The sequence below is a fragment of the Vitis riparia genome, chromosome 4, assembly GCF_004353265.1.
Source record: "Vitis riparia cultivar Riparia Gloire de Montpellier isolate 1030 chromosome 4, EGFV_Vit.rip_1.0, whole genome shotgun sequence".
Classification (NCBI taxonomy): domain Eukaryota; kingdom Viridiplantae; phylum Streptophyta; class Magnoliopsida; order Vitales; family Vitaceae; genus Vitis; species Vitis riparia.
In genome coordinates this window covers 4,577,772-4,590,520 of record NC_048434.1, presented here as the reverse complement: position 1 = coordinate 4,590,520, position 12,749 = coordinate 4,577,772, and the positions used below count along the sequence as shown (strand labels likewise).

The window sequence follows — 12,749 nt, the reverse complement described above, 5'->3', positions numbered from 1 at the left end:
ACACTATAAGAGTGTGTTTGATAGTGATTATGAGAAGTGTTTTTAACATTTCTAACACTTTAAAATTTTTATTTTTCAAGTATTAGAAATGTTAGAAATATTTATCAGAATTACTATCAAATACATTCTAAGTGTTTTTTCAAATTTGTTAGTGTTTCCTAAATTTTGTCAAATATCTAATGTTTTTTCATAAACACTTTTTAAATTAAAAATGTTTCTTAAAATCAATATCAAACGGGCTCTAAGGCTCTGTTTGAAAAACATAAATCAATGTCAAATTCAATGCATTCTAACCAGGATCATTACATGGATCTAATGCTTTTCCACTAAATTGGCTTCATTGTCAAATGAAAATAAGAAACCAAAATAAAGATGAACAAATCTCTGCAACCTAAATAGGATATAGCTAGACTGAAGCTCCTGTCTTCAAATTTAACATCTCCAGGATTCATGAAACAGAAGTGTCTATATATATTTCTTCTGCATGGGGTCATTCTCATCTTTTCTGGAAGTTAAAAGCCCTGATTGAGTAGGCGAAGATGAATCCAAACAGCACAGTTATCCCAACTACAATGCCTGCAACAACTCCCACAAAGTCATTTCTATACCCAAAGTAGCTCCTTACGAAATCTTCTACTCTTTCCCCGCTCTCAAGCCTCTCCTTTATGTCCCCAAATTGTGTGACAACCAATCCATACAAAGTCCAAGACACCGGACATGACCAGAAGTACCATTTCCACCACACTGGAATCCTCTGTCAAAGGGAAAAAAATGGGAGGAAACAGGTTAGTCCTTATGAATTGTGATCTCACCCGGGTAGAAATCGTTTGTACTTACTGTGTGCGGAATGATGAATCCCGAGAAGAGGTTCCATAATCCATAGAAAGCAGAGGAAACTATGCCGGAGATGTGTTGGTTAGGAGTAATGGCTACTGCCATCATCCCATAGAATGTGAAGTATAAGAAGGTGAAGTACATGAAGAAAAGATACCAGAAGAATTTAGTGACTGTCCACTCAAACCCAACCATGGCATATACTATAAGTCCAAAGATGATGGTTTGGATGAATATGTGTGGGAGCTCAATCATAACCTGCAGAGAAATGGGGATTTGGTCAGGGCCATTTCCTGTTCTGAAAGTCTGGAAAAGAAGCCTTTCTTCTTATTGCTTACCTGTCCAAAGGCATATGGGAAAGCTGAATACATTCCAGCTGCTCTTTCTCTGTAAAAGACTGTTCTCTCAATGGCTACAACTGCCTGTACAGATAAAGAATTTTGTATCCCAATGAAGATAACTGAAACATACATACAACCCATTGCATTGAAGAGATCCTGTTGCCTTTTCCTACAACTCCCAAAATTATAATCAAATTAGGACTGGAGATTAGAAACTATTCACTATCCCATCATAGGTATTAGTTTCCAATTTGGAAATTACCTTTTGGAGCCAGAATCCCAGAATATTGTCCCAAACATTAAAGCTATGAAGGTTGTGAAGAACAATCTCACGGCAGTGTATGCTGGGTTTCTCCAATATGACCAGTGCTGTTTCCATAGGCAAGCCAAACATTGTGTGAAGAAAGATTGTGAATATTGAGTTGAGAAGTAAAGGTCTTTTGACCCTGGAGGGGGTGAACTCAGTTCCTTGATCAATGCCTTGTTTCTTCTGATGCATTCACAGTAGAGTGTTAATATCTAAACTGCCAAAGTAAGGCAGATCTTCAAGAATGTTGTCATTCTTCCCCTTGATTTCAGCCTATTTCAAAACTTTAGAGCTCTGTTCCAACCATGACCAATTTTGAAATAGGCTTGAGAGTTTGATCCTCCTACCTATACAGTTCTGAGTTCTTGTATTCTTCAGTGAAGTTCACTCCTAGAGCTGCCTCTTGTGCTGCCGAAGTCAACTCTAACATCCAAGTTGATGGGTTATAGCCATCTTTAATCTTACTAATTCCATTAATTCCCTTCATGATAAGATGCAAAACCATATAAGGAGAAAGTATAGGAAATGAAACCGTCATAGTATGAAACATGTCCCTGTTAGCCTCACCTCAAAGTACTTGATCAGATGGGAAGAATGGTGACCTATTGGGCCTGTGTAAATTTCTTCACCTCCCCGTTTCAAGAGAAGTAGCTGCAATTTGAAATTGAAATACTTAGTCATTTCATTTAACTTGGAAATGAAAGGAGATAATTTGTTTTTTTTTTAATCCTATAAAAGGACATCTCACCTCATCAAAGGCATCAAATATATCTATGCTTGGCTGGTGGATGGTGCACACTACAGTTCTTCCTGTGTCCACTGTGTTCCTCACTGTTCTCATCACTATTGCTGCTGCCCTGGCATCAAGCCCAGATGTTGGCTCATCCATGAATATTATAGATGGGTTGGCAACAAGCTCAACTGCAATGGTCAGTCTCTTGCGCTGCTCTGTTGACAGACCATTTTCACTGGGCAATCCAACAAGTGCTTCCCTCAATGAGTTTAGTTCCACAAGCTCCATAACCTCCTCAATGAACATCTGCAACCAATTAGTTGGAATACAAGTCAGTATCATCTGATATGCTTAAATTGAACTTCATCTTTTGTATTCTGAATATTTTGTCTTAGTTCCCTAGGCCCTTTATCAATTAGAATGTGAACCTTCCTGGTTGCCGAATCGACTTCAGAAGGTAACCGAAGCCATGCAGAATAAAGCAAGGACTCATAGACTGTAACGTGAGGAGAGTGGATATCAGTTTGCTCACAATATCCCAACACACGAGCAAAAGTTTCCTGTTTCTTTGGATACCCGGACACTTTGATAATTCCTTCAATATATCCACTGGTTTTTCTTCCAGCCAATACATCCATCAGAGTAGTTTTTCCAGCACCGGTAACACCCATTAGGGCTGTAAGGACTCCTGGCCTGAATGAACCGCTCACGCCTCTCAGAAGTTCCAATCTGTCCTCAGTGACGCCTTGTGCTTTCATTTCCTGCATAGTATCAATCATCAAATAATCCAGAAAACGTGACGATTAGTTGGTTCTTTAGTATGAAAAATCCCCTACAGTCTAGACCAAAAACATAGTTTCTTGATTAAAACTCAGAAAAGGTACCTGTGGCATGTCCACTGCATATCTGATTTCATCAAAAGAGATAGACAGAGGTTCGAAAGGAAGAACCATTCCCCTTTTCCTGCGCTGGTCAGCTTCAGTAATGGAGCCCACTCTTGCAGACAATGACCTGGGTGATCCACTTTGAATTCTTGCTCCCGTTTCTGTATTGTTTATCAAATTGTATATGTTATGGGCATAAACATATAAATGTGACGTTAATGACCAACCAGTAGAGCTCTTCCCACCTGGTGACAGCTCATTCAACTCTCCTGTTCTGTTAGCTTGTTTCTCAGTTAAGGTCTCCTTGGATAGAATTGGTTGAGGCTTCCCAAATGCTGCAGCAGATTGATCAAATTATTAGAAAAATTATTCCAAGTTTTGGGAAGTTTACAACAGAAGAAAGAAAACTTACGATTTAGATATGATAGAGCCAAAGTGAAGAGGAAATTGAATAGGAGCACATATCCAATCAAAACTCCTACTCCCAGCCAATACCAGTGTGGTTCTGTGAAAGCCCCACGAGCTTTCAAGACTAGTACTCCTAATGATTCTGTTGAGTTAGCCGGAACCTGTAACATAAAAAATTGAATGAAGTTTTAGCAGATAATGATCAGAACAATTTTCCCTTGTTCATCATGAAATTGAAGCTTACATGTCTCCAGCTGTCCCCAAGGAATTCATTCACACTTATGGCATTCTGCCCATACATCAAAGGTGAGACCCAATAACCCCATTCCCACCATGGCTTCACATCATCTGAGAGGGAAGAAAATTGATTTTCATATGTGAGTACAAGTTATATTGCCATGAAGAAAGAACTGTTATTTGAATTGAACTCCAATTTTCCTTCTGTTTACACCTTTTGACAAGACAAATCCACCCATAACCACGACTAGAAGTAATGCAAATGAGCCAAATGTGCTTGCAACTATGATGTTCCTTCCCAATGCCGCCATCAACCGAAGAAGTCCTGAAGCCATCTGGTGAATGCATAGCAGTAGCAAATATTGCTTGAAGAACCTGCCATTTAGAACTTTGAATAAGTCAGGATACTAAAATTTTTAAACAAGTTGGATTCTGATTTCCCATTTTGGGGGGTTACCTTTCTATGTTTGGATCAAAGCCTATGACATAATAAGTCATGATCACCCAGTCGCCAACTTCAGCAAATGCGATTGGCATCTTGAGGATCCATTTAGGTAGAGAGTATGCCCAGGAGGGAAAGAAGAGAAGGCCCCTTTGCTTGTAAAAGACTGGAAGTTGGAAGATGGTCATGGGAAGCTCTGTTAATCCATTGAACATAATCCTCAAGACTGCAAAGAAAAGGGCACCCATGAAAATCCCCCCATCTTCTACTGTATTTCGCGACATCTCAGTTCGGAGAAACAATGTCATGCTTATAAAAGCCACAATAATAAGCTGAAAACGAAGAAAAAAAAGAATTACAGTTCTCAAAATGATTCTGAATTTTCACAGTTCATTTAAATCTTCAGAACTGAAAGTTTAGTGCATCAATTCTACTTACTTGGATCATTTTGAAAATATAGACAAATGAATTCCTCTTCATAATCAAGAATTCCCTGGATGTGCAAGCTCTCAACAGTTCTCTCTTGCTAATACCATATTTTTTGGTTGTCAAAGCAGCAGGGTGGCCTTTGGTCTTATCGAATGGCACAGCAAGCTCATCACCTAGTTTCTGACCAATATGAAATGATTGAAACGCTTCAGCGAATTCCTTGACAGTAACATAGCTATAAGGCTCGTCCTTACGCGCCCAGTACTGCTCTTGATCCTTCCTTGATGTCACCTATGGTGCAATGCCAAAAGAAAATGGTAAGCCCATTGAGCTTTAAAGATCAGGAATGGATATGAGAAGAAAATGTGATTCAAGTATTAGAATTACTTCTTGTAAGAAGTCAGCCACTCCTTTCCTTTCTGGACATTTGAAGCCCATGTATTCAAAGAACTTGAGCACATTTTCACAGGGACCTTGATACACAATTTTTCCATCAGAGAGGAGAGTTATATCATCAAATAGGTTGTATGTTTCTGGTGCTGGTTGGAGGAGAGAGATAAAAGCAGTTCCATTAAGAATATGGATGGACTGCCTGAGTGAATTTACAATCTGAAAAGCTGTTGAACTATCCAAACCAGTTGATATCTCATCCATGAAAAGTGCTCTGGCTGGTCCAACCAGTATCTCCCCTGTATCAAGCAAATGTAGCTCCTTGTTTTAGCCTTTTTTCAGATTCAAATTCACTGATCATAGGTAAAATGTCTAGAAAAATTAGGGATTCAGTTGAAAAGATGCAAAGATATGGTGTGTCACTTCCGTTGGAATAAATAAGATATTTTATGCTTATCACCTGTTGTGAGTCGCTTTTTTTGTCCGCCCGGTATGCCTCGTATCATTACATCCCCCACCAATGTATCCGCGCAGATTTCAAGTCCTAGAATCTTCCAAGTTTTCAAAACAGAAACAGAAAATTTTCAGATTTTTGTCATCTTTGAAAACATTTTCAGTATTTTGCATGCATTCAAAATTGGTACCTTGAGCATATATTCTGTGACTACACTGGTCTTCTGCCCTTCTAGTGCTGCAGCCTATGGATGAAAACATATTCCCTACACCAATTATTAAGGATTGCAGGCAAGAAAATATCAAAAAGAAAATATGCTGATGATTAAAATTTTAGTTCTAGCTGTGTTTTCTCAGCACCTTCATGTAGATATCAATATCAGGATCAGGCTTGATGTTTGCAGCCTTCTCTCTTCTTGATAATTCTGCTAACATATCTGAAAAATATCCAAATTTGAAACAAATTCATTCCCATCCACTGGAATTCTTTCAACCGAGCACAATAAGTAAAACTTCATGGCATTGAAACTGACCGGAAAGGCCTCCAACCCCCTGACATCTAGCTGAAAAATCTAATGTTTCTCTTACTGTCATTTCTCCAGCATGAAGATCATATTGACTTGTATAAGCTGAAGTCCTCTGTGGAACAAACTCATCCATTCCATGGCCATTGTAGGTAACTCTGCCCGAAACCTGAAATCTCATAAGTATCAATATCTTGTCACAGAATGAAAAAGTTCCCAAAAATTAGTAGAGATTGGAATGAGTTCTTCTTACCTTCAGATCTGAACCAAGTCTTCCTGCCAAAGCTAATAACAGTGTAGTCTTCCCAGAGCTTGGAGGTCCTAGAAGCAAAGTCATTCTACGAAAACCGGATCAAACCTATGAAAAATGTACTGGTTGGAGTGTCAATAATGAACAATTCTGATTTATTCCATGATTCTCACCTGCGAGGCTTGATGATTCCACTAACATCATGGAGGATTGAGAAGGGTTTCTTTCTACTAGGAAGAATGTGAAGATAATTCAAGAACCCCTTCAGAAAGAAATTATCTTTGGTGAGTCTGATTTGCAAATAAAAAGGTGGAAAGCATAAGAATTATATACATAAATCTGTATGGTCTGGAAGATGAAGTACCTCCAAAATATTTGCTGAGAAGTTGAATATAGTGGGTAATGCTCTGCTTCCAACATAAGCCTCTGCATCAACTGTTAAGTGCTCGAATCGAACTTCAACCGTTGGAATATCAAGTCCAACTCTGTTTGAAAAAGCAAAAACAAGCATACCAAGGATTAAAATTTTCTAATTCATACAACTCTAAAACAGGGGACTGAGAACATAGACACAATACTCAAGAATTTGAAACAATATGATTATCTGAGAACTAAAAAGATTTGAAAATTATTATTTTGATGAAAATTACCGATCAATCCGCTCCTTGAGCTTCAACAAGATCTTCTCGTTATCATGCCCATCGATCTTCACAAGCCGCTGGATCAGATTCTTCCTCTCTCGCAACCCAAGGCTCTTTATATCAATTTCCCTTGCCTGGCCCTTTTCTTCAGTGAGGATGCCTCTCTGTATACGAAGGAATGTAGGCAGTTTCTCGAGAGCAGCCCATTTCAGGGCTTCTTCATCGTCTTCTCCCCGAGAAGACCTCGAGAAAACTTCCACAGAGCTGTTCCTGAGTATGTTAGAAGCAGTAATACGTACACTAGTTACTCTGCTAATATCACTACTCTCCATTGGCACCAACCTATTCCACAGTACAGACTGTTTGGTTAATGAATTCTAGTGCTGATGGAACTCAAATCACTCAAATATGAATATCTTCTCTCTCAAAAATTCTCTCTGATTCCATTTTTCTCTTTCTTTTCCCTCAGGTGGAGGACTTGTGAGAAAAATTGACTTTCTGTTTGAAGAGTTTGCTGGTTGAAAGCCTATATATAGTAGCAGACATTTCATATATAGCTTTTTTTTTTTAATACAGTGATGTAATGGTAAAGCTTCAGAGAAACAGAGAGAATGTCTAAAATTTTGAAGGTGATGTGCACTTAAGAGAAAATCGAGTAATGAAGCTATTTTTGAATGAGCAGTGAACTTTGAACTACAAATTCAAAACAATCAATCCTGTTCACTGAGGAATATCATCCACCCTTAATTTGATTCAAACTTTTTAGCCAAACCCAAATTCAGAATTGGTAAGAGCTAAAAGGAAAATTAATTCAGAGCTATATATATTCTAAGTAAGAAGAACAATAATGGTTTTTTCTCAGCTCCAAGAACAAAACCACTCTTGGGCATGCTGTCAAACCTTGGCTAAGATGATGATCTCTTCAATATGGACTTGGAAGGAGCAAGGCAAAAGTCAAAAGAAAAAAAAAAATCATTTAGAAGAACTACTTAAATTTTCAAATTACAAATATTCAAGAGACGTCTGCATATGATCATGTATACGAAAATTAAATTCCTCATGTACAACTTGAATAAGTATTAAATTATGAGTGAGATGATGTACTCATCCAGCTGACCAGTTCAAAGCTCTGCTGATGCCAATCCTATTTTATAAACAAAAGGGTCACTTTCTCCTTGAACAAGGAACATTTTCTTGGAGAGCAAACAGAAGAGTACATTTGGTGTATCAAAGGTATGATTATGAATACTCCTGCATGCCTGTATATCCATTCCTAGCAGAAATGTTGATACCTAGACAACAAGTGTGAATGCATATATGATTGTGGCTCAAAATCAATTTGGAAGCCTTCGGTGAAAACCGTTTCTATGTTAATTCAATGTTGACATCTCATCTCATATGTTATCTTTTCAAAATTAGAACGGAGATACTCATGTAAGAGTGCGTTCGAGAAGGATTTTAGAAAATGTTTTTAAAATTTTTAATACTTAAATGACAAAAAATTTCAAGTGTTAAAAAAATTAAAGACGTTTCTTAAAATCACTATCAAATAGACTCTATATTTCAAGGATGCAACCTTACTCTTTCTACTTCTAATAGGATTTTATGATCTCCAAGTGGTTTTTGGAAAAAGTTTTGAATTGGCACTAGATAACATAAAATATAATAAAAAACAAATGAAGATGAGATAAAATAAGTGATAAAATATATTATTTGTGCTCCTTTTTAATATCCTTTCTAAAATATATGTTGATCACAAGTTGAGATATAAGATGAATATGCATATTTTAGGTATAATTAATATTATTTTTTTTCTCATCCATTTTATTTATAATATTATTGTAGACCATCGTTTTGGTCTATAAGTTTTTAGGGTATTTTGAGGGCATATTTTCACCGCTTTGAGGAACTTTTGGCAGCTGGTACGAGAGAGTGGCATGAGAGGAGTGATCTTTTAGGTAAGAAATCAGAGTTTGACACGTGGCAGGAGGATATTCTAATATCTTCATGGCCGTTATGGAGGAGCGTCTGGAGCTGCAGGAGGGGAGGTGCTTTTTGGAGGTGTTAGTTGAGGGATATTTTGGGGGGGGATGGGAGGCTGCTTTGGCAGGAAGATGAGGTTTTTCTGAGGGTCTGGAGTATCAGGCTGAAAAAAGGGGGAAAGGATTTGCAGAGAGGAGCGTATTCTGTTACGGGGAGCAGGCCAGCTGCAGGTGAGAGAAGAGGAGATTCTGTTAGCTAGGGGGAACCGGCGTTTCTGTTACGGTGCTAGGAGGCTGGTGACGAGAAGAAGGAGAAAAACACTAGAGAGAACAGAGAGGGACGGCTTGGCTGGTTCATTAGTTCTTGCCAACATTGGTAGAGGATTTGGTGAGGAGTGATAGCAGAGAGCTTTAGAGAGAGAGGGGCCTTTTCTGGAGCAGGGAGGCTAGTAGCTTTAGAGGAGGGAGGATTGCTTGAGGAGCCTATTGAGGAGAATTCTGAGCTGAGTATTGACACGAGGCGGAGCAGTGAGTTACAGCCAAAAGCACCCAGCTGAGGAAGAGATTTTCAGGTTTGGTTACCATGGTTTTCACCTATGTTTTTCATTCTTCATACTTTGCCTATCTCATTCTCCGTGATCTTAACTTTGTTTGTTGAGTTGTTTTGGTTGGGTAATTTTTTTGGTTAAATATTTGAAGAGCTTGTTGAGTTTTGTGCTCTGTTTTTTTTTTTTTTTTTGTGAATATTCTCTGTTTTTATATTTTTTTTAACCCACTGTTTCTTGGACCTATGGATCAAACGATGAAATGGGTCTGACATGATTGTTAAAGGCTTCATGTTATTTTCCTGTTATTATTCTTTGGTTTCCTCTGTTTCTCTTGGGACGTATATGCTCGGATGGAAATGATTATGAGAACAGAAGCTCTTTGGAGTTCTACACTGGAATTTACGGGCTTGAGAAGTCGAGAATTAAAGAGAGAATTGGCAAAGGTTGTTGCAAGTAGATTTACTGAGTCCCAACAGGGAAAGGTTGCTGGTTCTGCGATCTGGTAGAGAATAAAATAGGCTGTATTGTTGCTTTGAGCTTCGCCGTCAGAGCAATAGCTGGAAGCTGGGGATTCAGGAAGGACTAGAATCAGCATGAGGGATCTTCTGGAACAGTTAATAGCTGAAGACAGAGAGACGATGAGTAGAGCCAAGAGAAAGCAGCTGAGTCGGACTCTGAATTCCTACCTCAACGACATCCACGAGACCTTCCAGGTTTTCGATCAAACATCTTCACTTCCTCTTGACAAAGTCAGTTGGGATAACGTTATATAAATGGAGAGAGCAAGTCTACAAACAAGCTACTATTGTAGGAATGCTTTGGACCGGGGAAGCATCTGAAGTTTCTAGCTGGGAGGGATCTTTCTAAACCAGCTGGTGAGAGTAAGGGAAGAGGAGGCAAAGCCAGTACCGGAATCTGTTCGATCAAGCAACCATCAGCGTTCACGTCACCGCCCTCGACGGCCTTGTCAATGTAAACTCACTTTTCACCATTGCAGTCTTCGTCGGTCTATCCTTAACCACGCCCAACCAGTTCAGCCACGAGAACCGCGCCGTTTGCGACGCCGGGATCGAAGTGGCTAAGCGGCTGCTGGTGTTTGAGGTTTTATCTTCCAGTTTCTTCCTCTTCTCCTCCTTGATTGCTCAGGGCCTGAAGCTCGCCATCAATCTCCTCAACAGTAAGGATGTGGACAGGCCTTTAGGGCTCATATCAATCTCAAAGCCCTGAGGTTTGGGATGTAGAGGTCCACCATGGGATAGGTGCTCGGGTGCTTTTCTTGGAGGTTTCTTTGATAACGAAGATGAGGAACCGGGTGCGAAGACTATAGAGTATCTTGCAGAACACCCTAAGGCATACACGGTTATGCATTAAACATGGGGATAATTGAAAAATCTGATTATGATCGAATCCGCATGGTGCTTCCGGTGTGTGAAGTAGCAATGAGGCTTTGTGGCACCTTTGAGACCCGTTTCCTCTTTCTAACATGGCATGCATGGCCACCTTTGATGGGCCACCCCTGAAACCCACGTGCCATACCCCCACATTCCCGTGCATTGTTTTCAAAAATTGATTTTCAAATAAAATCCTTTTCAAAGGTTTAAATCCTTCAAGTTTTCTTTCTTTATCTTAAATAAATCCTTTTTTTTAATAAATCAAATTTTACCTTTTTCCATTCGTCAAACATCTTTTACTTTTTATTTTTATTTATTTATTATTATTATTATTAGTATTATTATCATTAATATTAGTTTCTCTTTCTTTCATCTTTTCCAGATTTTAAACATTTTCCTTTTCTTAAAAAAACATATAAAAATTGGTTGTCATAATTATTTTCGGCAAATATTTTTCTATAAATCCTCATTGTTTTTAATAATTTCATAATTTTCATATTTTTAATAAGCATCTATTCAATTCCGTAATTCCGAAAAATGGAGTTTATGGAATTAATTCATGCAAAAATAAACGGGCTTTAGTGGGGGCCCCACATAAGTGAGTTTATAATTGATTGATTGATTGATTGATTTAATTGTCATGCATGATTGACTTTATTTTGCTCTATGACATGCTCAAAATTATTCATTAATTGTGCACTAACCCTTCTCTTGATAGCGCGTATTGGTTCGCCACCCAGGTACATATGTTCTCGCATCATGGTTACTCCTTATGCTTGTTTTTAATTCTCATACATGCATGATCGATTTGAGTATTCATTGACTTTCTCATTGGTTGACATGTCAACTTCATTTTATTAGTAGAGACCCGACTTTAGGGACTTAGAGGGGTGCTACGGTCTTTACCGTACCTTTCCGATAAGTAACCTGACCCCCAAACCCGATCCGGTTTTTCGTAGACCACCTTTTCCAAATAAGGAGTCACACTTAGAGTTTTTCTTTCTTATTTTGTTTACCCTTTTAAAAATAAAACAAAAATAAGTGGCGACTCCAAGTCATTTTCAAATAATCAATAAAAATCAATTTTTCAAATAAAAAAATCGAGCTCGCCATCGAGTGGGAAACGCATGAGCCGAAATGTGGGATCCACAATTATTTATTTTATAAAATAAAATATTTTGTTTAAAAAAATAAATTTATATATATATATATATATATATATATATAATACCAATATATGTGTTATTTAATATATAAAAAAAATTATAATTATACTTTCCTTTTTTTTTTTTTTTTTTGCTTTATAATTATACTTACCTATGTTTTGAAAAGTTTGATAGTACAATTCCAACCATTAAATTTTTTTCTTTATAAATATGGTTATTGCATCAAAACCATTACATGCTTATAGTTCTAAATTATCAATCCTTCATTAAAATATCTCCAAACTCTTAGATTTTGTCATATTTTTTAGTAGAGTTGATGGTTAATGGCATCCGTTCACCAAGGAGTTAAGGTTGTCCACTAAAGTATATATAGCATGTTATGCCAAGGCCGTAAAAGTATAGTGTGGATGTTGGTTAGAGTAAGTCCCTAAAAATAATGTAGCCTATGAGACCGGTGAAAAACTATGTTCTTGTTTTACAAAATTAATAAATTTACCATGTAGTCAACTAAGCCATGATTTTTGCACTTATAATTTATTTTTATTTTTTTAGATTTGGAAATTAGTTTTTCAAAATTAGTAAATTTAATTTGTAATCAATTAAATCATGATTTTATATTTGTAAGATTTTTTTTTTTGAGATTCTGTATGTGAAATAATTAGAACCAAAGTTTGAAATATAGGTGAATACTTGGATTTTATGAATATATTGGAAATATGAGAGAAATATCGGTGGATATTTTAATAAAAATATGAGCGAATAAAAATAACTCATAATGATAAAATAAGA

General features: G+C 37.4%; 1 protein-coding gene across 2 annotated transcripts; it reads right to left on the bottom strand.

The window, feature by feature from the left end:
• Positions 1-252: 252 nt before the first annotated feature.
• On the bottom strand, positions 253-7,363 carry LOC117912154 (pleiotropic drug resistance protein 1-like). 2 transcript variants are annotated; one of them, XM_034826642.1, is made up of 24 exons: positions 6,883-7,350; positions 6,597-6,717; positions 6,406-6,494; positions 6,236-6,320; positions 5,992-6,151; positions 5,819-5,895; positions 5,650-5,703; positions 5,466-5,556; positions 5,003-5,304; positions 4,625-4,906; positions 4,202-4,518; positions 3,959-4,119; positions 3,752-3,855; positions 3,512-3,668; positions 3,345-3,434; positions 3,100-3,260; positions 2,644-2,976; positions 2,231-2,521; positions 2,050-2,133; positions 1,830-1,963; positions 1,438-1,665; positions 1,173-1,344; positions 838-1,092; positions 253-754 (listed from the first exon to the last, which is right to left on the bottom strand). In XM_034826642.1, the coding sequence occupies exons 1-24, from the start codon at positions 7,203-7,205 to the stop codon at positions 497-499; spliced, it is 4,329 nt and encodes a 1,442-aa protein (XP_034682533.1). In that variant the 5' UTR covers positions 7,206-7,350; the 3' UTR covers positions 253-496. The 2 variants fall into 2 exon arrangements, with proteins under 2 accessions (XP_034682533.1, XP_034682534.1); XM_034826643.1 differs by lacking the exons at positions 253-754; positions 838-1,092 and having other exon boundaries at positions 1,171-1,256; positions 6,883-7,363.
• Positions 7,364-12,749: the final 5,386 nt, after the last annotated feature.

Bases quoted from the DNA above. Each gene is read 5' to 3' on its own strand.
- LOC117912154 (XM_034826642.1), bottom strand. From the start codon at position 7,205: ATGGAGAGTAGTGATATTAGCAGAGTAACTAGTGTACGTATTACTGCT. The intron at 1,666-1,829 runs GTAGGAGGATCA...TGAATGCATCAG, and splicing joins AAGAACTCAGAACTGTATAG to AAGAAACAAGGCATTGATCA. The intron at 755-837 runs GTAAGTACAAAC...TCCCTTTGACAG, and splicing joins GATTCATCATTCCGCACACA to AGGATTCCAGTGTGGTGGAA.